This window comes from Panthera leo, chromosome B1 (assembly GCF_018350215.1).
Source record: "Panthera leo isolate Ple1 chromosome B1, P.leo_Ple1_pat1.1, whole genome shotgun sequence".
NCBI lineage: Eukaryota > Metazoa > Chordata > Mammalia > Carnivora > Felidae > Panthera > Panthera leo.
The window spans coordinates 105,051,107-105,075,571 of record NC_056682.1 but is presented as its reverse complement, the minus strand read 5'-3'; the positions used below and the strand labels follow the sequence as shown (position 1 = coordinate 105,075,571).

Sequence of the window (24,465 nt, the reverse complement as noted above, 5' to 3'; positions counted from 1 at the left end):
TTTTGCACTAATTGAATAAAATATATTAATGAAATGAAAACATAACAAAATATTATGTATTTGGATGTGCATATGTGCTTCTACACATCTGCATTTTGAAAAAAATAGACTAAGGGTCCCATTTCCTTGGAAACTATAAAGATAAATGTGAAATGCTGTATTCAGAAACTCCTTACCTGTATTAGACTAGTATTGCTTCTAACCAGAGGTCTACACCAAGACACATAATAATTAAGATGGCAAAAAAGTAGTGATAAAGAGAGAATTTTTGAAGCAGCAAGAGAAAACAGTCATATACAAGGGAAACTCCATAAGTCTATCAGCTGATTTTCAGCAGAAACCTTGTAGGCCAGAAGGGAGTGGCACAATACATTCAGGAAAAAACCTGCAACCAAGGTTATCATTCAGAATAGAAGGAGAGATTGTTTCCCCGACAAAAAAAAAAAAAAAGTTAAAGGAATTAATCACCACTAAATCAGCCTTCTGAAAAACATCAAAGAGAATTCTTTGAGTGGAAAGAAAAGGCTATAATCAAGAGTAAGAAAATTATGAAAAGAAAAAATTTCACAGGTAAATGCAAATGTATAATAAAAATAGTAGATTAATCACTTATAAAACCAGTATACAGGTTAAAGCACAAAAGGACTAAATCAATTATATCCACAAAAATCAGTTAAGGGATTCACAAGATAAAAGGATGTAAAAGTGTGACATCATATACATAAGATGGGGGAAGTAAAAATTTAGTGTTTTTAAGATGGGTCCAAACTCAAGCAACCACCAACTTAATATAGACTGCTATATGCATAAGATGTTATATATGAACCTAATGGTAATCACAAATCAGAAATGTATAGTAGATACCCAAAATGATAAAGAGAAAGGAATCCAAGCATAATAAGAAAGAAATCCATCAAACCACAAAGGAAGAGGACAAGAGAAGAAAGGAACAGATAAGACCTATAAAAACAATTATAAAACAAGTAACAAAATGGCAATAAGTACATACCTATCAATAATTACTATAAATGTAAATGGACTAAACGCTCCAATCAAAAGACACTGGGTGACTGAATGGATAAAAAAGCAAGACCTATCTATATGCTGCCTGCAAGACACTTCAGACCTAAAGACACATACAGATTGAAAGTGAAGAGATGGAAAAACATTTACCATGCCAAAAGAAGCAAAAAGAAAGCTAGGGTAGCAATGCTTCTTATATCAGACAAAATAGACTTTAAAACAAAGACTGTAACAAAAGACAAAGAAGGATACCACATAATGACAAAGGTAATAACCAAAACAAAACAACGAAACCAAAAACTCCTTATCTGAAACCCTGCACCTGGGTTGGAACTAAGTCTGCTTCTCTGTACTAAAGTGAATGCACATAGCTCTGATCTTGCAGGTAAGAGTGGTACATTCCATTTCCACTGATAGGATTTCAAACAGATAATTCATGACAATCTATAATATTAGAGAATAAAGTTTCTCAGCACTGGGTCCTTTTGTTATTTAACAAAAGTAGTTTTTCCATATTCAAAAAGGAAGAACAGATTGTCAGGAAAGGTTTTGTGGCTGAGACAGAGTAGGGGAAAGCTCATAATAAAGCAGATGGAATCTTAGATAGGCAGATTGATAATAATCTGCATAATAGGAAGTGAGACAGCCTGGAAAGCCGAAATCCACAACTCCACACTAAGCATTGACGCCAGACTCCTACAGCCATCTTTTAAATCATAGTATACAGCAAATTGTAAATTGACTGATTAGATTTTGTGCCTTTTACCTTTTCTACCAGGTATCTGGAGAAAAGAGAAATAAGCCTTAATTGACTCAAAGAGAAAAGAAAATTGGAACTTGGCAACCACTTAGCCCCTGAGAAATTGAGAATTTACCATAAAAGGAGGTTTCAAGGCTGTAAGCTAACAAAATGTCCCAAATATTATAAATAAATCACTCTGTACTGGCAAAATGCAGGCCTTAACAAAGTCTAGTAGTGTTTGTAGTGTAGTAATTTGAATCTCAATTGCAGCAAATTTGCTATTCAACTAGATGTGGTAAACATCCACAAACCTACCACTAAGCCTGAATATTTATTGGTCAATTTAGGGAAAAGGTGATTTCTTCAAACCCATGGGCCTCAGCCTGAGCCATTATGAAACACTTTCCTATTTGGATTGCTGCTTTCTGCATTTCTGTACAATAAATGATTCTGATTCATCACAAAGGAAGGTTACCATTAGGTAAAATAATCTTGGCTTTTAGATGCTAGGTAGTATATGATAAAAGCTGTGCATTTCAGATAATGTACATGTCAGAGTTTTAGGTAGTTTTTCCATTTAAAATAGCCAGTAGGGCTTTTCTAATCTAAAACTGCATTCTAGATGGAGGAAGACTGTGGCAGAACCAGTAGAGTGCTTGTGTATTATGGATACTCAATGGACATAACAAATGGTTTGCTTATGGGCTGAAAGGGGGGCATTAATGCAACTTTCAAAAGTTTACATTCAGAATAAATATATACACTAAGAAAACAAGTCAGTAAAGTTAGTTAAGGAAGCCTATCAATAAGAATTCAGCCTCTGCCAAATAAGTTCTCAAAAATATTCCCTCATCAGTGTCATAAGTTTAAATCCTGATGCTCCAAGCAAACATTTTCATCCCTTATTAATTGCAAAACAAATAACTCTCCAGCAGTGAGTCACTCCTTCCTTTAGCTTCGAGACTTGTCGCAGAGATTGGTTTTTAATTATTCATGCCTATAGTTCAAGTTAGTTTAATTATCCACCTTTTCATCATAGCATCAGCGATCGCATGAAGACCCTGCAGCTCTGAAGTTCAGCTTTTACGAAGTGATCTCAGCTGGTCCCCGTGCACCCTCCGAGCTTAGAGCCTTGCAGAAGAGATGTTTGATCCCAGGGTGGTATGCCAGCCACATCGAGAGATGGCTTGTTTATTTCCCTCCCTTTCAGGTATTGAGCAATAAGAATTTCCATCATGTTACAATCTCATTAAGTTGATGACTTTGCCTCCAGGATAGAGGAAATTTTTACTCATTAAAACATTACTGGCTTTTACTCCTTAGTTGTAAATAATAAGACTGTGGCAAGGAATAATAGTTAGGCAGAGGTAGACACACTGTTTAATTTTCTTTCTAAAAGTATTTCAGGATAATTCTCCCTGCTGTATTTTCCAGTGCATACCCTTCCTGATTGTCAAGAGCTTCAAAAGCTTCATATCCCTGATTCTTATTCTGTGAATAAAGCTTGAGAACATCTTAACCAAACAAGGCAAATAATGTTTTTCTTAATTAAGTGTCATTATTTCCCTTTGAACCACCTTGCTGAATTTTTCATGAGCTTTGTGTTTTTCTTGCCTTCTTTGCTTCTCTTTTTTGCTAGACATCAACCTAGATTGCAAACTCAGCCCCTCCATTAGATAGCTTAAAGCAGTCCAGTCACATCGGACGTAGTGTATGCTTGTGTATCTAGGACTGTGCTGTCCAGTGTGATAGCTGCTGCCACATCTGGTTATTTAAATTTCTACTAAAAATATATAAAATTAAAAATTTAGTTTCTCAATGACATTAGCCACATTTTAAATGCTCCATAGCTACCTTTTAGACACCACAGCTATAGAACAATGCCCATAGTCACAGAACATTCTAGGGAACAATGCCAGTCTAGACTGAATAGAAATATTGGAGAAGAGGTATGAGCAGAAGTTGCACTGCACTCTTTGTGGTCTTTCATTATGGTCACCTGTCATTCTATCTTCTGGGCCACACCCCTCCCTCATTAGAGTAACAAGCAAACTCTTCCCCTCAGTCAGTTGAAGAACTTCTGTCCACATTCAGGTTCTCTGGGAGTCTTGTCTTTTTCTCCAAATGGATTATCTAAGTATTTCTTAAAACTTTACAGTGCTACTCCTTTGAATGGACTCATGGAGAATGACATGTCCTCTGTGTCATTACACCTGGTCTTATTACAACTTTTCTTCTTTTCTACAGTGCTCCTTCCAATCTTGAATGATGTAATCATTGTTTTGCCTGTTGTTGGTGGGGTTTTCTTAAGATTTTTTTTAAGTAATCTCTATACCCAACATGGGGCTTGAACTCACAACCCCAAAATCAACAGTCATATGCTCAACTGACTGAGCCAACCAGGCACACCAGTTTTGCCTATTTTAAACTTGGTTTCCATTTGTGATGTGTAATCACATTTCTTAAGCTCATTTGGTCCCCTCAAATGGCTTTTTTGTTTTCATAGTATTTTGGGGACTTCTCAGATTACAAAACCTAAGTACACTTAATCAGTGTGATTTATTTCTTATTCGAAGTCATTAATGAGATTGGTCTGGTTAAGTCTAACAACAATGTATGCAAATGCCCTCAGTAGAATGTCTCTTATTGACTAAATTCAGAGTGCACGAATTTTTAATTATACAGTTACACATCTATCCTCAATGTGCATTGTCTTTTTTTTAATTTCTCTGGTAATTTAGTTGCTAATTATTGATGGGCAACAGCTAAGGATGGATCCTGCTACAGTGATGGATGAAGTACAGAAATTTCTAGGAGTCTCTCCTCATTATAATTACTCAGAAGCTTTAACGTAAGTTTATATTCTAATTAACTTATTGAAGTTTCATTAGAGAACTGGTTTTTTAAAAGTTGCAGTTTGGTGATGCAACTATTATGTTGGCTTCTCCTTATGTAACTGATTATTTTCTGATTAGTTTGACATTAACTACTTGGGAATGAACTTTTCAGCAGTGTGGCAAAGAAATGTTCTAAATCCTCTGTTGATTTCTAACTATGAAAGATTTCCCCTAGAAGAAAAGCAGAGAAGCAAAATAATTGTAAATCTTAAAACCAAGAATTAACCCACAAAAGTGGCTACTTAAAAAAAGTCAGTAAGTGCTAAACCTGTTTAACAGACAATAGTGGGAACTCTTGCAAGCATGAAGAGGTGATTAACTGGATGGTTTATGAGCCCTGTCTTTTGTGCAATTTTCAAAAATAATGTCATGCAGCAAGAAATCACCCAGTAGGTGACTGAATAGGCAGAAAGAGATATGCTCTTATTACTCTTACACATACTTCCATGTTTTGCTTTTATGTCTTTTCCCACTGTGTATCTGACCCTGTCACCTCTCCTTTGAAGGCCACAGCAATTACAGCTCTGGTTTGGTTTTCTTTTGCTGCTCTTTTCTGATTTCCTTAGGTAACTAACACCATCTGGGCCAGGACAAGCATAAGGCAAGAGAGGCATTAGTACTGTAAGAAGGCACTCGTTCTCAGGACCCCGCAAATACCTGACAGTGAGTGCCTCCTGAAATTTTGCCCCCTAGGTAGCTCTCTTACCTGACTCTGGACTCCACTTAGCATTTGAAATAAGACCTCCATCTTACTTTGTTCATTATAATAGTCAGCAATAATATTCATGAGGGTTGTGTTTGTTCCTATTTCACGTGCTTAGAGCAACTGGAAGATAGAATTGAATGCGCCATGGACCTGACCTACACTATAATACTTTTTTTTTAATTTTTAGACTCATAGACTGAGCCTTAAAGAAACTAAAAAACACTGTTACGGAATTCTTCCATTGTACTTCTCAGTATAAAACTCACATCTATAGATAACTGATTTTCTCTTTTCATTGTATACTTTATCTTACAGCAGGTTAGACATTGTGAGTGCCAGGATTCCTTTACCTTTCAGCATCCCTTACAATAAAGATTGGCAGAAAAACATCAAATACTGCTTATGTCTTGCAGAAATCATATGTAGAGACGTATGTAAAAAGGACATTTTGCTTTAGAGGACAAAGGAACTTGACTTTTGAACTTCCTTCCCAAGAGCCATTTTCTTTTCTTATTACTGTTAACCTTCTGACCTATGTGTTTTTATACTATGAGTACTATTAGAGCTTTGTGGAGCGTTAGTTCAAGTACTAACACAGACTCTACTAGCCTTAGGTATTTAACTTCTGGCTTGACCTTAAAGAAAGCTGAGTGATTTTAGTTTGCAGTTAGAAATTCAAGTCCACTTTCTGCTTTATATCTTTTTAAGTATCTCTTAGAAAAGAAAGCTTTTATTTTCTAAACAGTTTTCTATTTCAAGTTGGCTTATCTTTGGGTCTTTTTTATACAGCATATAGCAAAGCATTGTATTTCAGAAAAAAAGAAGTGAAGTATTCTATAAAGACATAATTTCTTTTTTTATGGAATGGTCCTTGACCTGCATGCTGTGTATTTGTCCCCTTTGCATCCAGCTCAGCAGCAAGCTTTTTATTCCCCTCTACTGCCTAGAAAAGGGAGTGTAAACCTAAGAGAAGTAATATCAGAGCAACATACTACATACAAAGAACTGTGGATCGCTTTGCACCTGGGATGTACCTGGCTAAAATTGCCCGTTATGTGATTCTCTAGCCTCCTATGGAGCTCAGTGGGTGAAGTAGCAAGATAAGATATGTGTAGTCTCTAAAACCATGGCTTCTCATCTTGCAGGGCTTTCCAAGCTCTTACCCTGCTGATGGAGATAATGTATAGCCATTCAGTTTCTTTTTATATTTTCTTGTCAATCATCAGTTGGCTTTACACATCTTATAAAAATCAGCAGTGTACCTGTTGTAGAATATTTGGAATTTCATGTCGTTGTCTTAATCTGAATCATCCTTCACCAAGCCTTTTGCAGTTGTTCTGAATCCTGCCCTGATAACTTAATTACTCTTGGTAAAATAACTGTACTGATAGGTTTTTTTCTGTGGTGCTTTGGACATATTGAGGATCACTGGGGGTCAAACAAAATGTATGTTCTCAGGAATGTCATTTATTGCTTCATATTTTTTTCTGCTAGTGATAGTGAAGACTAGATCTTTGGTACTTAAAAAAATAATTAAACTCCTCTAAGAATGTACTGAACTCCAAGCAGATATGAATTCTCAACTAATCACATAAATCCAGTTTTTTGCACATAGTAGAATAAATGAATTAAACCAGGTCTACACAAAGACTTTACTGAACAGGCTTGGCATGAAAGAGTACTCCAATTTAGGCACTCTATAAACTGATTATCTTCAATATAAAAAAGTCCCTATTTCAAAATTATTTTCAAGAAAAATGTCAATCAGCTTCCATTGTCAAGAGTGTTATTTATTCCTTTCCACAATTGCTAACGAAAGTACTCAAGAGTTCCAAATTTCATACACTCATTGGATAGTCTATGATGCCTTAAAATGACATAGTACTGTCATCATGAATTTTAAATGACGTATTGAATATGAAAAAAAATCTGATTTTCTTGGTCAGAATGGATGTGATTTAAATAAGCAGTATAAGTTTTAAACAATATAAATAGGAACTTCTCATTCAATTATGGTAATCAGCATTTTACAATTCTAGTTCAACAAAACCTTATGCCTAAATTGTAAATTGGATTGATATACTGACGTCATTTTAGCTTTCATGTAGTGTGTTACATAGTGTTTTAGAGCCAACTGATCATTTGAGAGAAAGCAGTAAAAATAATGTGTAGCATGGAATTTTGCTACTTTGTATAAAGTAAAAGGAAAAGTATAATTTTTTTATTTTTCCATGAATATATGCTCTAATAGTTCTACCTAGCCATCAATGTTCATGACAAGAGGTTTCACCCTTAGAAATACTAGTTAAGGGGAGCCTGGGTGGCTCAGTGGGTGAGGCGTCTGATTTCGGCTCAGGTCTTGATCTCACAGCTGGTGGGTTCGAGCCCCACATCGGGCTCTGTGCTGACAGCTCAGAGCTGGAGCCTGCTTCAGATTCTGTATCTCCCTCTCTCTCTCGGCCTCTTGCCTGCTCACACACTGTCTCTCTGTCTCTTAAAAATAAATAAATATTTACAAAAAAGAAAGAAAGAAAGAAATACTAGTTAAATACCTGAACCTGATATCTTTATTTCTCAGTTAACCTGTTTGTAAACACAAAAGAGACCAGATTGAGTTATATCAATTTTTAATATTAATTTACTGTAAAAACTTTAATAAATGGACAATAAGAATTTGAAGGCCAGGGGTAAATAAAGACTGTGGGTTTGGTTCGGTTCTGTGGATGGGGCTTGACAGTCATAAAGAATTGAAGCTGCCTCAAAATTCAAGAAGCACTTCAATTGTTTCTTTTTTTTTTTTTTAATGTTTATTTATTTATTTTGAGAGACAGAGCATGAGCAGGGAAAGGGCAGAGAGAGAGAGAGAGAGAGAGAGAATTCCAATGTGGGGCATGAGCTTATGAACTGTAAGATAATGACCTGAGCCAAATCAAGAGTCAGACACTTAATAGACTGAGCCACCCAGGGACCCCAAGAAGGACTTCAGTTGTTTCTAATACCATTTCCCTGGCAACCAAATTTATATTCACCAGGAAGTCTTTCCCATCCCATTTTAGATGACTCTTTGTAAAAATGTGCCACATTAAAACCTTTTTTAGTAGCAAAAAAAAAAAAAATAGTAGCCACAATAGGGGCTCCAGGGTCATGATCTTGCAGTTAGTTTGAGCCCCATGTTGGGCTCTGTGCAGACGGCTGGGAGCCTGGAGTCTGCTTCAGATTCTGTGACTCCCTCTCTCTCTGCCCCTCCCCCACTCGTGCTTTGTCTCTGTCTCTCAAAAAATAAATAAATGTTAAAAAAAAAATTTTAAGTAGCCATGATAGCCAAAATGTGTTGTTCCCTAGACTACCCATGAAAGAGCATCTAGCAGTGGTTAGTAGTGAAAGAGAAGATAGTCTGCTCCAATTTCCTATGATGAATTTGTTTTTCAGAGTGTTCATAACTTTTCAAAATCAATATGCATGTATATGTTCTACATTTATATGTTTACATATATTGCTTCATACCAACACTAGGTGTGAGAGGTACTATTAGCTCCATTTTTCAGCTAAAAAAAAAAAAAACAAAAAAAACAAAAAAAACAAACAAACAAAAAAAACGGGCACAGAAAGCTAAGCCAAAAGTCACTCAGCATATAAATTGAGGAGTCAGGACTGAAACTCAGCCAATCCACTGGAGCCTGCACTTCCAATCTATTAAGCTCTTCGAGTTGGCACGAGACGCTACAACTAGAGAAAAACAATATTATGAATTTTTATTAATGGATAGTACACCAACAGGAAGTACTTTCTTTAAAAGACTGAAACCTTAAAATGAGCGTTTGAAGTTGTCTCAGACTGTATTATAAAAGAATCCATCTTCAGATGCACGATCACTCTGCATAATAAATGTACAATCACAGTGATATGATTAAGTTAAAATCACACTGAAACACCACTAGAATGGTTGTAATCCAAAAGGCAATACCAAATGTTAGCAAGAATGTGGAGAAACTAGAACCCTCATATACTGCTGATAATAATGTATAATAATATGGCAACTTTGGAAAAGCAGTTTTGCAGTTCCTTAAAAATTAAACACAAGCTTACAAATAATCCAATTCTACTCTTAGGAGTCTACCCCAAGAGAAATGAAAACCTACATCCAACAAAGACTTGTTCACAGAAGCATTATTAATAATAGCCGAAAAATGGAACCAATCCAAATAGTCACCAACCAGTAAATGGATTAACAGAATTTGGCATATCCACACCAGGAAAAAAAAAAATGGGGTGGAGGAGGATGTCCAGAAAAGACATATTAGAGACTGAAAACAGATCAGTGCTAGCCTGGGGCTGGAGGTGACAGCAGGGATTGTCCCTAGTGGGCTCTAAAGGTTTTGGGGGAATTATAGAAATGTTCTAACACTAGATTGCGGTGATAGCTATACAGCTATATAAACTTGCTACAAATCACTTAATTGAACACTTAAGATAGGTGTTATGATAAGTAAATTAAACCTCGAAAACTGTTAAAAATAAAATGGGCATCAGCAAAATGGTTCATTAAATCATAAAAGCATGTGTGTAGAGAGGAAATTGATTAAGAAAAAAAAAGCTAACAAAAAATAACTTCTGTGTTTGTTCCATAACACCTACATGATGGTGTTTTGGTTTTGAGATTTACCTGCATTGTTTTCAGTTCACTATTCTCCCATGGAAATGTTACTTCAATTTAAAGGCATTTTAAACATGCTTGAACCTTCTAAGTATAATTTGAATATTCCCTAGGATTCACCTGCCCAAGGGTAAAATTAAGGCCACATTATCATTAATATAGGAATGTTGCCAGTTGGAGGCTGAATCGTTGGAGAACTTTGATTGTCCCTACCTACATGTCTCTTCCAGTTATTTCTAGACATCAATGTGATATTTTATAGATATTTAAGAGCCAATCCATTCTTGTTTTACTCTAATTCAACAAAGTTTTATTGAATGACTACTATGTGCAAGACTCTGGGATACAATGATTAACAAAGTATCTCTTCCTCCAGGAACGGCTAACTGTAGCGGTAAACAACACATAAAACTTATTTACTTCCTGAAATCCTTTAAAGAAGGGTCCTAGCCACGTCTAGTGCCTACACTTTAAAAAAGGATGTTTCTTGCTGTTCCATCAGATATCAGTGCCTGCAGTAACAGGATTAATCTTAAGGGGTTACTGTTGATATTCTAAACAGATGTAGGGAGATCTTTCTCCATTTTCTATCAAGCTTCTTCATGTGAGCTATGAAATTGCATTGTTGATGTCTTCAAACTCATAAGGTCAACATCAATCCCTTCACCTGTAGCTCAAGTCACCTGGAAAATAAACATGATCTCCCTTCTGCATTTCTCTTCCTTTCTTTTCCACTCCAGTACACATATGCCATTGCCTATGAACATATGCATACAGATGCCTGGGCTATATGTCACACACACACACACACACACACACACACACAGAGTTGTTTTTTTTTTTCCTCAATAAAGCCAAGCATGACAGCCTGCTGCATAAGATGTAACCAATTAGCAGAGATGAAAGAAAAACCTATTTTTATTTTGATTCTTAATTATATTATGTGTGAAGTTCAGTGTGTCTTTAAAAACAATGTTCTGTCCTAAGGCATATGTATGTTCCAGACATGTATCTAGAGTTAGGTATATTATTAAAAATAATAATAATGGTCTGGATTCTGAATTTTGATCACTTAAATACTTAAAATGAGTCAGAATTCAATTGTAGAAATTGTTAAGGACAAAATGTTTATGAAAAATACTATATCAATAGCAGATTTCCAGAAATTTTGTTGTATTAGAACTTTCCAGCTTTCCAAGTGCCTGAGTGGCTCAGTCGGTTAGGCATCCGACTTTGGCTCAGGTCATGATCTCATGGTCTGTGAATTTGAGCGCCACTTTGGGCTCTGTGCTGACAGCTCAGAGCCTGGAGGCTGCTTCAGATTCTGTCTCCCTCTCTTTCTGCTCTTCCCCTGCTCACATTCTCTCTTTTTCAAAAAAATAAAGTAGAAATATTAAAAAAAGTAGAACTTCCCAGTTTTCAAATGAATGAATGAATGAATGAATGAATAAAAGAACTTTCCAGATTTCATGTACAGATTATTTAAGTAATAGTCTTTATTAATGCTTTTTTTTTCTTGTGCCTCTGAATATGGGACTACTTTATTCAGTTGTCTTACTGATTCAAACAAGAATATAAATAACATGAAGACATACCATGTTGTGTCCTGATCTCACACAATTGTGTCAGTAATGATGAGAAATAGGCTTTGCATAAGTGGGATGTGAATCATCCTTTAGTGTCTCTAATATCCAAACCAGTACAGAGGCAGAAATCTAGGTTTGCAATCTTTTCACAGGGCTATGTTATAAAAACTCTAGATTAGCTACATAAAGAGTACCTTCCAAATCACATCCATACATATACATACACAATCACAGTATAATTTGAAATCAGATTTATTGATGTAAAATTCATATTTAATAAAATCTACCTATTTTAATGTACAGATTGATGAATTTTGACTTATGCGTACATTGTATACACGACCACAATCAACATATAGAACGCTTCCATTAATCCAAAAAGTTTCCTCGTGCTTCTTTGCAGTCAATCCTTTTCGCCTCACTCCTGGTCCACTAGCAACCAATGACCTACTTTCATTTAGCATAGTGCTTTTGAGATTCCTCCCTGTTGTTACATCTATCAGTAATTAGCTCTTTTTTTAATCATTATTATTCCACTTTATGGATATAACACAATTTGTTCATCCTTTCATTAATTGATAGGCATAGGGTTGTTTCCATTTGTGGCTACAACAGACATTTGTGTACAGATCTTTGTATGGACATGTTTCATTTCTCATGGGTAAACACCTTAAAATGGGGTTGGTGGGTCATATAGTAATTATATACTAAGATATATAAGAAGCTTTCCAAAGTAGCTGTAATATTTTAATTTCTACCAAAAAGGTATAGCAATTCTAGAGGTTCCACATCTTTGCCAACACTTCATATTAGTCTTTTTAAACTGTTGTTCTAGTGAGCGTGTAGTGGTATTTCATTTGTGATTTTAATTGGAATTTCCTTAATGACTAATTATGTTAAGCAATAATTCCATTTGTTTATTGGTCATTCACATATGTTTTTTTGATGAAGTATCTGTTCCAAACTTTTACCCAATTTTTATTGGTATTATCATCTTTTTTGTTGAGTTGAATTATATATTGTGATACAAGTCCTTTATTATGTTTTACATATGTAGTCCAGTCCTATGTTTTACAAATACCTTTGTCCAATCCATGGTTTCTCTTTTAATTTTCTTAAGTGTTTTAGAAAAAAAGTTTTTAGTTTTGATGTGTCCAAAATTATCATTATTCTTCTTTTAGCATTCACCTTAAGAAATATTTGCCTAAAGGGGTGCCTGGGTGGCTCAGTCGGTTGAGCTTCCGACTTCACCTCAGGTCATGATCTCACAGTCTGTGAGTTTGAGCCCCACATCGGGCTCTGTGATGCCGGCTCAGAGCCTGGAGCCTGCTTCGGATTCTGTGTCCCTCTCTCGCTCTGCTCCTCCCACACTCATGCTCTGTCTCTCTCTCTCTCAAGAATAAATAAAACATTAAAAAAAAAATCTTTGCCTAAATAAAGGTTACAAAGATTTTCTGTGTTTTGTTTTTTTAATGTTTATTTATGTTTAAGAGAGCGTGAGCGAGGGAAGGGCAGAGAGAGAGAGAGACACAGAACCTGAAGCAGCCTCCAGACTCTGAGCTGTCAGCACAGGGCCTGATGCAGGGCTCGAACTCATGAACCGTGAGATCATGACCTGACCTGAATCCGGATGCTTAACCAACTGAACCACCCTGTGTTTTCCCTATGTGTCTTTCCTGTTTACTTTGAGAATTTTTATAGATTTACCTCTTAAGTTTAGGTCTAGGATTGACTTCAAGTTAATTTTTTTATACAGTGTAAGTAAGTGTCAATATTCATATTTCCCATATAGATATCCAATTTTTCCAGATTAATTCATTTAAAACACTGTTCTTTCCCATCAAATTTACTTGGCACCTATTTTTTAAAATCAACTGATTGTAGATGTGTTGGTCTATTTCTGACCTTTATTTTGTTTGAAGCCCTGCATAGGGCTCCACAATGACCATGTAGAGCCTGCTTGGGATTCTCTCTCTCTCCCTCTCTCTGCCCCTCCCATGCTCTCTCTCTCTCAAAATAAATTAACTTTAAAAAAAATAAAAAGTAAAAACATTTTGGTGAACTAAAACATAAGTTTAGTATGTTAACTAATTGGAATTAAAATAAAAACAAAAAATATACTAAAAATAATAAATAAAATATAAATTTAATGTGCTACTATTATTTTGATTACAATTATGCCATGCAAATCCACATTTATAGGTACAGTTACTTTAATACAGAGCTCATACCGAAATAAGAAAGTGCTCTGGAAGAAAATTAAATGGATTATAGCCAGAAAATGCTAAAATTAGTCACTCCATAGCACACCAAAACCCTTTCTTTTCTATTAGTCTGCAATTGTATGGTACAAGTACTATGTAAGTCCATAAATATGGATGAAACCTGACTTGTCATTTCTAAACCCTACACAGGAAAAGAACTGACTTGAAATTTATAAAACTTTTTCCTTCCAGAGGAATAAGGTAGGCTTATTAATTTCTATTAATAGGAGACCTTCTGCTGACAATTTTTCTATTAGGAATCTGGCAAACTCACAAATATGACAGATGGACTCAGAATTTAGAAGTATGCCAAAAGACTTTATGCAAAATGACTTAGTCAAAAAATATACCAGTTTCTCTGGTTATAGATTAAGATCCAAAAATATATTCATGTTTTTGGTCATTATGTCTTAGAAATTGCTTGCAAAATACTTTTTTGTGCTTTGTATTTTGAATTTTTTTTAGGTTTGATTCTCATAAAGGCTTCTGGTGTCAGTTATTGGAAGAAGGTAAAACAAAATGCCTTGGAAAAAGCAAAGGAAGAAAATACCCTCCAATGGATCCTGATGTAAGTACAGAGCTTATAAATGCAAACTAAATAAGCAAACAATAAGTAATACGTATTTTTTTATGAAAGTAGTTATAATAAAAATGTAGCCCCTCCAAAAACTAAAAGTGATATTTGTATTTCAATGTATCCAGGTTGCTTGTTTTGATTTTTCCAGTGATATATTACCTGTCATGCAAGAATAAAGGAAAACAACAGAAGTTTCTATTTTGAAGTAGAATAAAGAAGGCAACATCTCATGACAAAAAGTATGAAACATTCACAAAAATTTTAGCACTAAAAATGTTACCTGAAACCAAGACAGGAAATACATCAACTGGAAATTGAAAGTAGGACCAAAAGATTTCTATTTTTTTCCCACTAAGTTACTCTATAGTAGTAAGTGTGGCCTGCATAATATTTCTTTGGTGGTTTTCTTTGGTTGATTTTAAAATTTACCTTTGGAGTACTATGAGAAAAATCCTTACACATTAATAGGAACTAAAGGGCAATTTCTATGATATTTCAAGAATCTAATATAAAATATATCATTTTCATTTATGTCAAAGCTATGTATTATATTTATTAAAACTAAAATGCTTAAAAGACACTGTAGAACATCTTTCGTAGCATTTTATTTTACTCCTATCATACACAGACATACTGAGACATACTATTAGATTTTGTGGTAAAGAAAGAGAAGAAAAGCCAAACTTTTAGGATATCAATACTTCTATACCTCTCAACAAGGTTTCTGTGTAATAAATTCTGGACTGTTTTTAACTCAGACACTTCTAACACCAAATGTGTAGAGTTTCATAGCAAGCAATGATGCAAATTTATGCAATACAAATAGGTATCCTACAATTTAACTCAATTGTGATACTAATTACCTCAAATTAGTGTAGACACCACAGGTAAACGGCCTACTACCATAAGACTGCCCTCCCTTCAGGCTCCAATAGCAAGTAATGGGTTTCCAGGTTACTGACTTGTGTCCAAAGTGGCCACAAATCAAAGGCTGTCATGACCCCTTCCTCAGGTTTTATAATTTGCCATAACCATTCACAGAACCCAGGAAAACACTTTTACTTTCTATTCTTATAAAGCATATAAATGAATAGCCAGATGAAAAAGTGCATAGAACAAGGTCCAGAAGGGTCGTAAGCACAGGAGCTTCTCTCTGTGGAGTTTGGGGTGTGCCACTCTCCCAGCACATGGGTGCCTTTACCAATCCTGACATTCTCAAGTCCTTCATTGAAGGTTTTTATGGAGCTTCCATTTATGGAGGCACAATTGATTAAATCACTGGCCATTAGTAATTAACTGGATCCACAGTCCCTTTTCCTTATTTGGAGATCAGAGGAGAGTGCTGAGTTCCAACCCTCTAAGCATGTGTTTGGTTCCTCTAGGAACCATCCCCCGCCTGAAGTCACCTCATTAGCATAAACTTAGGTATGGTTGAAAAGGGCTTATTATGAATAACAAAAGACACTCCTCTCACCCCTATTACTCAGGAAATTGCAAGGGTTTTAGGAGCTCTGTGCCAGGAACCAGAGATGGAAACCCAACACATATATTTCTTATATCACAGTATCATGTATATACTAGGTTTATTTGAAGGAGTAGAAGTGGTTGATTTTATGCAAATAGTGACCAGAGGAAAGGGAAGAGTAAGAAGCCTTCACAGAGATCACGGAAGCACAAATGTGTAGAACGGATGAGAGCAGGCAGTACCGTCACCACACTGCTTCTCTTCCTATTACAGAAAAATGTCAGTACCCAACTGTCACCAAAACATCATAGAAGACATTTAATCCAGGTAAATTAAGAAAGCTGTTGGCCTCCTTCTACTTGTACTTGGTTTGTGAAAATACAGTATAGAAAAAGAATAAAAACTGACATTCTAAATTAATACCACTAAAATCTATTCTCTCTCCAAATCAAAAGTATGTAATAGACTCTTTAATAATAGGCAAATAAAATACCTGATCTTAAATGTATTATATGATTCCTTCTTTTTATTATGGTTTTATATTATATAAGTATATATTATAATCTCCTCATGAGTTTGCATGAAATAGATTATATTGAGATATATTAGCATATCTCTTATCTGTGATTTTACCATCTAAAAAATTCCCCCTTATGAATGACTGTCAGATAACAACGTATGTGCAATAAGTCTTGTGTACGACAAAGTTCTGTTCTGGTAACTTTTGGCCTGAATATATTAGATTCCAAAATAGAACATATTGTATTTTGCAAATCTCATAACATTTATCTTGCCATAATGAGGGAGCAGAGCAACAAGAGGAAAGAGTTACTTGATTAAGGTGACAGGATTATGGGGACACACATACACACATAATAGGGCACAGGACTAGGGTTATCTACATAGGCAGCACTGACAGAGGCAGCCAGGGTTAAAAATGATGCCCCAAAGGCCAATAAGTTGAAGTGAGTTTGAGATAATCCTCAGTATCAGACATTCAATCCAAACTCCAAAGGGATGGAGAGTAGAAGTGGATCCTAGGAGATTCAGTTCCAGAGTTAGTTAAGATGTTGGACAATCACTTGCTCTGTGGAAAGTTTAGGGAGCAGGCTGGCAGGAACTGGGTAGCCCCAGGCTGCTGTTGTTCCAAGCAGGACTTCAGTCATAAAGAGAAATAGCACAAAGTGAGCCATTAAGAGAGAACATAATGGGGAAGTTCAGAAACTCAAACTCTGCACAAAGACCTAGGGTTCATCCCTAGATTCCAGGTCTGGCTGGCAGCAAAGGAGGCACAGAATGATCAGGTTCCCAGAGGTAGATATCTGGGAAATATAATTTATCTTTACCTTTTTCGTTTTTTTTTTTTCTTTTTCATTATTTATTTATTTTGACAAAAAGAGAGCATGAGTGGGGGAGGGGCAGAAAGAGAGAAAGAGAGAGAGAGAGAGAGGGAAAGAGAGAATCCCAAGCAGGCTCCACACTGTCAGTGCAGGCTCCATGCAAGGGGCTTGATCTCATGGACCATGAGATCATGACTTGAGCCAAGACCAAGAGTCAGACGCTTAACCAACTGAGCCACTCAAGAGCCTCTAGCTCTACCTTTTTCTTTTGCCTGAATATGCCAGCTGGGCCTGTTGGTGGTTTTAGAGCCAATGACTGAGGAAAAACAAGAGCAGAAATGAGACAGAGTGACACTTAAATCACACAGTGGTTTGGATTCTCCTTTGATCACAGTAATGGTTAGACTATAGCACAAATATTCTATTTAATTCCAATGAGCATGATTCCCATAAAAATTATGCTTACTTTGAAATTACCAATACAAAATGAGGCTTTTTTTCTATAACATTTAAAATGGAGTACCAGATATGACATTTTAAAAGATAGCACAAGGAATTAAATAAAAACTTTTTAAAGGTTCAGCTCAACCAAAAATCTCAGAATAGTACAAAGCCAGGAGGTACAGATACAGCTGCAGAAATCCTCCCTTTTACAACATTCCTAACAACAGGGGCGCCTGGGTGGCTCAGTCTGACTTCAGCTCAGGTCATGATCTCACAGTCTGTGGGTTTGAGCCCATCATCAGGTTCTGTGCTGACAGCTCTGAGCCTGGAGCCTGCTTCGGATTCTGTGTCTCTCTCCCTGCCCCTCCCCCCACTCATGCTCTGTCTCTCTCTCCCTCAAAACTAAACATTAAAAAAAATTAAAATTAAAAAACATTCCTAACAACAGTAATCCAACCTATTTATGAACCCCGTGAAATGCCATATATAGCATAGCCCTTTCCATTTTTGGCAGTTTCAATTACTAAAATATTTTTTCTTTGTTGAAGCAAAATCTGTCCCCCACTAAGTCAGGATAGTTTGCAAGGCATTCTTTTCCTTCCTTGGGTGAAATCATTCAAATATAGGTTAGAGGTTTACCTGGTTTACCTGCTGCATTTTTTTTTTTTTTTTTTTTTGACAGAGAGAGAGAGAGAACAGGAGAGGGGCAGAGGAAGAAGGACTGAGGGAGAGAGAGATCTTAAGAAGCCTCTCCTCCCTAGCACAGAGTCTGACATGGGGTTTGATCTCATGACCCATGATGGTGAGATCATAACCTGAGCTGAAATTAAGAGTTGGTCACTTAACTGACTGAGCTACCCAGGTTCTCTTACCTACTGCATTTTTAAGCTTACTTTTAAGCTTTATATGCCTTAAAACATCTTTTAAGACAGTATTATGGGAGTGCCTGGGTAGCTCAGTTGGTTAGGTGACCAACTCTTGATTTTGGCTAAAGTCATGATCTCATGGTTCATGAGTTCAAGCCCTGTGACAGGCTCTGTGCTAACAGCACATAGCCTGCTTGGGATTCTTTCCCTCTCTCTCTCTGTCCCTCCCCCACTCTTGCTCTTTCTCTCTCTCTCAAGATAAATAAACATTAAAAAAAAAAAGGATTGTGTACCTTCCAAATCTAAACACAAATTAATGATGACAAAGGAGTATTTTATATTATGGATGTACCAAACTAACATTCTCCAAAGCTAGGATGATTTTAATAGAGCATAATATTAAACCCAATCAATTGTTACAGCTATTTTTCAAGCAACACGATTGAGTTAACATTTAATTCTGCACAAAGAAATCACATGCTTAATACAAAAGCTCTTTCCCTTGTAAAAACAGTGGATGTATGGGGCATGCTCTCTCTCTCTTAAAAATGAATAAACGTTAAAAAAAAAAAAGTGTATGTATGTAGAGTGTCTATTTTGAGGAAGAGAGTCACTGTGTTCATGTTGTGCTAAATAAATAGCCCACATTCTTAATATAAATTTCAACCCGGGTATGGTATACTTGATGCAGATTTAAACATCATCAAAATATATGAAGTATGCTTTAATCAACAAAGTGAAATGTACTTTTATGTCCCACCAGAGCAGAGCATTTCTATCAAGCTACTACAGAGATCACAACGTGGAACTCTCAAAGCTACTGCACAGACTGGGGCAGCCTCTGCCATCCTGGCTCAGACAGGAGCTGCAGAAAGTGAGATAGCACTGAGAAAACTCCTTGAGAATCCATCTTCTATGTGACATTCACCTTTCCCAAAGCTTCCAGAAGCTACCAAAAGGCTGTTTAAAAATATACCTCTTCAAATGAGAAAAAAGAACAAAGTTCCTTCCATGTGCTGGCATGTGGATGATTGGGGGGGAAAAAAAAGAAAAGACAAAATATCTGTTATGAGCCTTGAGGCCTATGGCCTTTCTCTTAATCCATATCTGAGCCTGTGGGATTATTGTAGACTACTGTGCACACATGTGGAAGTCAACTGCAACCGATATAAGTATCAAACACAAATGCAGAATTGTCCATTTCATAGTAATATTTACTGTTTTATATATCAACTAAGATTGTGTCTCTGTAGGTCTTTAGAACACTGTTTGCCTGTATGATGTTTTCTTATTCTTTGATTCTATAAAGTGTCCTACAAAACGAGAAGCAAAAGAAACATCATAATGTAGCATAAAATGCCAAAGGCATAATACCCATGAAAAATGCTTGCCAAGATATAAATCCACTGAATATTTAGAAAGAATTGTAAATGACCATTTGTGCTAGATCAGAGAGTGGAAAGGTTATGTATGAGGTTTATGTGCATCAAAATAAAAAGGTAAGTGCTATAGCAAAACAAAAGTGATTTTTCATACACATACTCTAGTGCATTTATGTAAAAATTAATGACTCCTCTGTCATAATGTAATTGTTATACTGAGATACATTGTAAAGCCATTGAGAGGTGTATGGAAACACACTGAGTATACCAAAACAGTAAATAATAATGCAAAGTGTACTCACTGAATCCTGTAAAAGGGAGAAATTATAGGGGTCTCAAGATATATTATTGACAGTTTAAATCCTCTTTTTGTGAGCTACAAATCTACTCCAATAGTCCTCACTGGTTCTACAGAAATACTTGCACAGAATGTGAGGGATGTGTCATCTACAGAAACATATTGACTTTTAAAAGTGAATAACTTTTTTTAAAATTTTCCCCAGAACAAAATCTATTAAAGGAAAACTAAGCACAGTGTCTCTAGATGATATGTTATTTATTTACTTTTAAATTATAGAAAAACTACATTTTTCCAGAGAGTTTAAAATGAAATTGTGATATAGAGATTTGTAACAAAAAAAAACCCCACTGACATATGATTTATAATCTGATATTTCCCATGATACTTTCAATATAAGGCAGAAAAAATAAGCAGGGCTAAGTCCCATTTTTTAAAGAATATTTGGTGTATTCTCTTGTGGAGGACAATAAAACATAGTTAAATTTATGGATTATCTACTAAATTAAATAGAGGAGGTACAACGATGAGGTAGACACGATTCCTAAAATATATTTACGCTTAAGTTTTAAATGATCATATGACTAATCTTAAAAAAAAAATAATCATACTTATTGACCTCTGCTTATATTTACTTAATTTTTAAATTCACTATACACATAAAAAAAATCAAGTAGTACATAAATTCCCTGCTATGATTATATAAGCTTTTAAAAATATTATGAAAAGTATGGTCAGAAGAAAAAAAAAAAGATACCCAAGGAAGAGCTACAACCCAAATATTTTCCTTGTCGTTACAATGTGTAAAACTAAACTCTATCGTTTCCGATTCTGTGTCTCCCTCTCTCTCTGTCCCTCCCCCGTTCATGCTCTGTCTCTCTCTGTCCCAAAAATAAATAAAAAACGTTGAAAAAAAAAAATTTAAAAAAAAAGGGGCGCCTGGGTGGCGCAGTCGGTTAAGCGTCCGACTTCAGCCAGGTCACGATCTCGCGGTCCGTGAGTTCGAGCCCCGCGTTGGGCTCTCGGCTGATGGCTCGGAGCCTGGAGCCTGTTTCCGATTCTGTGTCTCCCTCTCTCTCTGCCCCTCCCCCGTTCATGCTCTGTCTCTCTCTGTCCCAAAAATAAATAAAAAACGTTGAAAAAAAAAATTTTAAAAATAAAAAAAAAAACTAAACTCTATCAATTATTTGCTAATTAAAAACAAATTTTGAGATCCTTCCACTTACTACAAATTTGTTAAATTACATTATAATTATTAATTAAATATTTTTTAAAAGTTTTATGTACCCAAATGATACACTCATTTTTTAACAAACAAGCTAATAGCCAAAAGAAATGGAGAAAGAACAAGTTTTTAAGGCCCCTACAGTAAAAGAAAATCAGAGTCATTTGGACAAATACGGTAAACTCAGTCTCCATGCTTACTGCTGCCTTTCTCAAAGCAGCACTTGCCCAGCATGGTAGGGAAATGAGTGTAGTCTTTCAACTCCACTAATTTAAGAAAATTGGCTTGAGAGGGGCATGTGTGGTGAGAACAGGCACCAGCAGTTACATATGGTATCGTGCTTTTATTTTGACAACATTTCTACTTGATAAAAACAGAAAAAGAAAAACTGATACATTTATGTTTTAATGATGAGATGTGCATTTAAATTTCTAAACAAAGCTGCTAATGGCATGATTTTGTCTAGGTAAACTGAGTTAGCTCTACAGCCCACCCTTTAAGATAAATGTTTAAAAAAGCCCTACTGGATGCTTGTATAATGAAAGAAAAAGGAAGAGGTCATACCAAAATTGACTCATTCACAGTACAGGTATTATGCTGTCCATAGAAGCAAACTTTTGAAAGAATTCTTGACCACTCAATGTATCTTGGAGGCAACATCAAATTCTAGAGGACATACATACTTTCTACATTATATACTCTGGCTGATTATTACACTATTCTAAAAGTAACAAATACATACGAGAAAAGAATGAGAGCTAATGTGATTTAAAACTAGCTTTGTATAGAATTCCTTTTTCATTGCTTAAAATTGGAACTTCCTTAGGAAGAAATGAAATGGTTATTTTAATGTTTATAGCTATGATATTCTTGTCATTCACATTGAATGAAAATTACTGGAAACATTTTTTCTCTGAGTTTTTTAAAATAAAAAACCTGGATATAATTCTGATAGTAGCATGGTACCTCATATATACAACAATAAACTGTGATAAGAAAATGAGGAGCTTGGGCCTGATGATTTTAGGTAATAAGTACATATTTGATTGTTTGTGTTTGCCTGGGACAGAGTGGGAAGTGGTTATAAAACACAGGTGCCACCAATATAACTCAAAATGGAAAGATAGATAAGAAACCTCCAATTAGGAAATAAGTAAGTTTATTTTTAATAATATAACCTCCCACAGATCCTTCTAATCAATATTAGTGATTTTTTTTTTAGTTCTAATAGAAATAAAGCAACTCCTAGGGACACCCATGGGATCCTAGAGTAAGGGAATAAGAGAAACACACATGAGAACCTGAATGATTGCAACATTTTTTACTCCCAGCACTCTGGTCTGCTTCCGACAAATGGGCTCCTTTCTTTAGAGCTTTAAAAGGTGATAGCTAGTCTCTCTTTTATTAAAAATCTGTCAAAACAAACAATGTCTGGTAAAAAAGAAAGAGAAAGGAAGGAAGGAAGGAAGGAAGGAAGGAAGGAAGGAAGGAAGGAAGGAAAGGAAGGAAGGAAGGAAGGAAGAAAGGAAGAAGGATAGGAAGGAAGGAAGGAAGAAGGAAAGAAGGAGAAGGAAGGAAGGAAGGAAAGGAGGGAGGGAGAAAGTGGAGGGAGTTAACCACATTTTCCACAAACATTTTCTTCTCTATTCCAGCCCTTTCTTTTCTAGATATCAGATTTTCTCATGTTGTAACTCACCCTATCACCCCCATCTACATACACCAATTGATTTCTGCATAGGTTTGTCTCCCACACACATAGTTCTCCAGTCTGGAATACATCTGACCTCCCTATTTTCTGTCTATATGTGTCATCCCATGTTCCATCTACTCCAGGCCCAACTAGTGACTGGTTAATAAACCAACCCCATCAACATTAGTGGCTTATAATGAATTATAACTTTATGCTTTCCAGAAATATCAGTACTATAATTTCTAAGACATATGTTTTAACCTGAAGTCTCTAACTAATGGGGAAGCACTGAACTGCTCAAATATTTTGGTACGAAGGTATTTCTCCAATTTCAAATTACACTCTATAGCTGACTTCTATTTTGCGCAAGTGGCTCTGCTTGGTTACCACCCACAACATAGCTGCTGCCTTCTACCTGCCCACCACACCCCGAGCACACACACCGATCCCCAAATAGTTGGCAGTCATGGAAAGAACAATGACTACTTGTGGTGGATAATCCTTAAGAAATTATTTGTATTGGCTAGAAATGTTTACCTTCTCTTCACTTACTTTACCTAAGAGAAGACTAAATTTCAAAAGATCAAGCCATGTCTTGGTCACGCCAACATTTATTCCATTCCCAAGAATACCAAGACTCTACTTTCAGTATACCACTCACCTGTGGCCAAGGGTACCTAACAGAATTTGGGGCAGTGCTACCACTAGTTCTTGCCATTTTTTTGTCCTCAATTTGTTGTCTATAAGAGTTCTCTATACATTCACTGCTGTTAAGAAATGTCACAAAGAATTTATTCAGTTATTTATTACTATATGAAATTTATTTTTTAACCTCTCCTTGCACCTTCATCCATTGATCCTATATGAATCTTAATCTTTGAGTTTCTATAATTTCTCAGCCTATTCCTAAAAGTTATAAATACAAAGACAGTAAATCACTAAAATTGGAACCCACTATATTTTCACCATCTCCTTTGGAGCATCTCTTAGACAAAGTGATTTTGACTAGTGTCAATAAGTATTTAAGAAAGACATTTACTTGCCAGATTTAGGCAAATATTCTATTTGCCCAGCAAACCCTTTCAAGGAAATAAAAGCAAATTTTACAAATTCATTACTCGCAGCATAAAGTCTCCAAGATATTGTTAGGAAGAATGTATTTACCCACATTTTATCATACAGAAACTGAATTAAACTTAATGAAATGTGAAACATTTCCAAAACACACAGGATCTGTGACAAACCTTACATAAAACTGTCTACATCAAGCTGCTTCTTGGTTAGGAGGGAATAAATTAAGTACAGG

General features: G+C 35.7%; 1 protein-coding gene and 1 long non-coding RNA gene across 2 annotated transcripts in view; one reads left to right on the top strand and one right to left on the bottom strand.

Annotated features, from left to right (window-relative positions):
• Positions 1-19,763, top strand: part of LOC122217928 (bifunctional heparan sulfate N-deacetylase/N-sulfotransferase 3-like) — a 181,058-nt gene extending 161,295 nt beyond the window's left edge. The window contains 5 exon segments of the mRNA XM_042935646.1: positions 2,805-2,975; positions 4,507-4,616; positions 14,338-14,440; positions 19,328-19,391; positions 19,394-19,763. Of these exon segments, the coding sequence (XP_042791580.1) occupies positions 2,805-2,975; positions 4,507-4,616; positions 14,338-14,440; positions 19,328-19,391; positions 19,394-19,485 (540 nt within the window). The 3' untranslated portion in view covers positions 19,486-19,763.
• The window catches only part of LOC122217931, a 206,834-nt gene that overhangs the window by 159,828 nt on the left and 22,541 nt on the right, over positions 1-24,465 (bottom strand). The window lies entirely within an intron of this gene.